At 33.8% G+C, this 3,644-nt stretch overlaps 1 protein-coding gene across 1 annotated transcript; it reads right to left on the minus strand.

The window, feature by feature from the left end:
* Nucleotides 1-2,980: 2,980 nt before the first annotated feature.
* On the minus strand, nucleotides 2,981-3,318 carry LOC308352600 (small nuclear ribonucleoprotein G-like). The gene has a single exon (XM_080818863.1). It carries the CDS (start codon nucleotides 3,296-3,298, stop codon nucleotides 3,074-3,076), a length of 225 nt encoding a protein of 74 aa, XP_080674989.1. The 5' UTR covers nucleotides 3,299-3,318; the 3' UTR covers nucleotides 2,981-3,073.
* Nucleotides 3,319-3,644: the final 326 nt, after the last annotated feature.

A 3,644-nucleotide genomic window follows, 5' to 3' on the forward strand; every position in this document is an offset into this window, starting at 1 on the left:
CCCCGTGGGCAGGCCTGCTCTACAAGAAGAGTGGTGGTGGGGGTGCTGGAGCTAACAATAACCTTGTGCAGGGGCAGTAGCTGCCCACGGAGTTGCAGAGCAGAACAACTTTTCCCTGAGAGTCCTCAAACCCCAAATAAACACAATGTGGACAGGGATCAAACGTGTCCTGATTATTTTTCCCAAGTTGACCTACTGATGTCACTTCACCTGACCAGGAATTATAGTTTGAGATTCTTACTAACATGAGAGGAACGTCAGGAACAGCAAACGAGAGCTTCTCCCAACACAACAGTTGTGGATTTCTTTTTCGTATCATTCAAATGGAATCATTTTTGTATATACCTCTTTGAGTCCTTCTTTTGCGCTCACCCATACATCACAGAAATCTCGAAATTTACAGGTATGGACCTAAATCTCTGAAATGAAGTACAGGAGAATAGCAAGGAGGTACCACAATTTATTTAACTAATTACTCTTACTATTATTTGTAACTGCTTTGCCTTATACAATTTTGATTTTTATGTGGTTAATATGTCGATCTTTTATGTATTCTGAGTATCCCATTTTAATCAAAAAAGGTCCATCTAAATATATATGTATGTTCTTCTATAATTTTTGAGATTTTACTCTTATGTTTAAGGCTTTACAGAAAATGGGGAGACCTATAAACAATAAACAACATTATTTCTATAAAAATATTTATCAAACACCTTTGGACATAGGTCTTTAATGTGCTGGTCTTGTTACATCTGTGAGATAGATTTCCTGGAGTGAGCCGATTGAGTTGAAGGACATATGCAATTTTAATAGATATTACTAGGCTTTCACACAGACTGAAATGGTTCGCATTTCCACCAGCAATGTATAACAGGATGTATTTGCTTGAATACCCACTAGCACTAAATATTCCCACTTACTTTTCATATTTGCCAATCTAACAAGTATAATGTGATAGCTTCCATTTATGTGCTGCCTTGTGCACTGAGGCCTCTGATAAAAATTCACTTCATTGGAGAGGACTTTCCAGTCTAATATATCTGTAATAGCCAACCTCCCCAATCATCAGACTCTACACATTTCTCCTGATTTTTAACTTTTGTACTACTTATCTTCGGGTTACATTTTTTATTTGTGTATCATGTCCTCCACATTCACCTCAAATACAAGCTTTGTGAGAGTCACTTTGTACTTTTTGCTTGATGTTGAATTCCTAGCACTTGAATTCAATAAGCAATCAATTTGCATTTACCTGTATATAAATTGAGCAGTTTTTCACTTTCCAATGGCTGCTTGAATTTGTTTTTTGAGTTGTTTATTCATATTGTTAACCATATTTGCAACCATTTTCTCAATTTCCAAGTGTTTCGGTATATTACAGATAGTATTATCTTACATATACACTGCAAATTGAATGTTTCCCTCATTTTTAATTTATGATCAACTGTCTTTTAGTTTAATTTTTATATAGCAAATACGTCTTTCCTTTCGGTTACATACACTGGATAGCCTATCTTAATTAAGATTCATCATCTATATAAGAGAGAGGGAGGGAGGGAGAAATAGGTTTTATTTTTTTTTTACATTTCAGGCCTTATTTTATCTAGAATGGAGATGAGCCCAGATTTATTTTCTTCCAAGTTGATATCTACTTATAAAAGCAATGTTCTCAAGTTAATCATTATTCTCTACTCAATGGAATTACCATCTTTGTCATGTATTAAATGCCCTACCCACTTGAATCTCTCTCCTAGCTTTCTATACACTCTAATTAATCTATTTTCCTATTTCTACTTTGATTACAATACCTTTATAGGTTATATTAATAACTGAAAAAGCATGTTTACTTTTATTTTTTACATATATTTTGGTCATTCTCATGAACTTGATGTTTTGTAGGAATTTTTATCTCATTAAAAAAACAAAACACAACATGGTTGGGTGTTTCTGTGAATTGTGTTTAGGTTATTGATTTAAGTGCTGATGTATATTTTGTATGAGAGTAAGCCTTTCAATCCAACAACACATGTATTGCTGCCTAACAAATTATCCTAAAAAGTGGCTTAAAATAACAATTATGAGTCATTATCTCTCAAACCTCTGTGGCTCAGGAATTTGGGAGTGACTTGATTAGAAAGTTCTGGCGTGGGGTTTCTCATGAAGCTGTAGTCAGATGACAGCTGGGGCCAGAGTTACTTCACTCACATGTCTGATGCCTGGGCTGGGAAGAAGGGCCAATACCACATTGTAAGGTGGGCTGTAGTTGCAACCATCACTGGATATTTCCACCTCCCACAACATGGTGTTTCTTTTTATTCATTCTGTCTCTGTCTCATGGGCTTTAGTAGGATTTTCAGTTTTATGGGTTCTTCGCATTTCATGTTAAATTCATTCCCAAATATTTTATAATTATTTCATAGCAAATGAAGTATTTTCCTTTTTTATTTTTATCTTCTTTTTTTTTTTTTTTTTTTTTTGCTAGGATAAAGAAAAGCAACTGGGATATTTAAATATTTATTTTAATCCAATTACCACATTTCCTCCTAAGTTCAAGTAGGTTTTTAATAGAATCTTTTGGGTTTTCTTAGATATTCAGTAACATTTATTAGCAGAATGAGATGATTTTCCAAAATGATAACTGACCAATTTTTCTTCTATATTCTAGACATGGGCATCTCTGAAGAAATGTTGGCTAGTTGTGGATGGCCAGCATTCTGTTCTTGGTCCTTATTTTAAAATAAATAGCTTTATCAGGTATACTGATGCTTGTTATTTCTTTTGGTAAATAATCTTTATCATATGTAATTAATGTCTAATTCTATTGTACTTGAATTGCCTCAAAACATGGGCAATATTTATATTTTACAGGTTAGATGGAACTATGAAGCATCTGGTCTGGGTGTCTTTTTAAACCATCAGTATTTTTTTTTCTATTATAAACGTTTATTTAACAAAAAAGTTCAATATGAAAATGCACACGACCTGATTTTTATATTGTAGTAAAACAGGTACTATGGAGAGGGGACATGTGGAAACAGTTGATTCTTCTAATGAACACATCCATTGTTTATACTCATTCTAAGGCTTCTAACATGATGATACTATTTCCTCGTATTACCACCATTCCAATATTGTTCTGTTGCCCACTAGTTGCCATCTCCACACATTCATCTATCACAAGATTCATAAATGGATCGAACCCCCGCAATATTCCTTGAACATGTCTGCCACCATTTAATTTCAATGATAATTTCTTGTCCATAAATTTTTTCAACTCGGGAGGGTGAGCTTTGCTCATGGTGTCTACTCGGCGAGCTCAAAGATAACCATCAGTATTTTTTATCACTATTTTGATCTCTTCTGTGGCACTTTTTCTTATTTTGTACTTCTAATTGTATTCACTTTTATTATTTATATTTTGTTATGAAATTGTTGATTTGTTCCAAATTGTTCCCAATTGTTTATTTTTCTAGATCTAAGGTTGAGAGGGTTAGGTTAATCATATATTTTTTGTTTCTTGAGCTCTATAGCTCATGGTTTTTTACATTCTTTCTACTATTAGCAATGGCTTAATTCATAGTGATTTTTGTGATGCAGGTGACCTCAGTGCCCTATCATCCCATCTCTTCTTATAAGGGCACTAA

The sequence above is a fragment of the Martes martes genome (assembly GCF_963455335.1).
Source record: "Martes martes genome assembly, chromosome: 11".
In the NCBI taxonomy this organism is placed as follows: Eukaryota; Metazoa; Chordata; class Mammalia; order Carnivora; family Mustelidae; genus Martes; species Martes martes.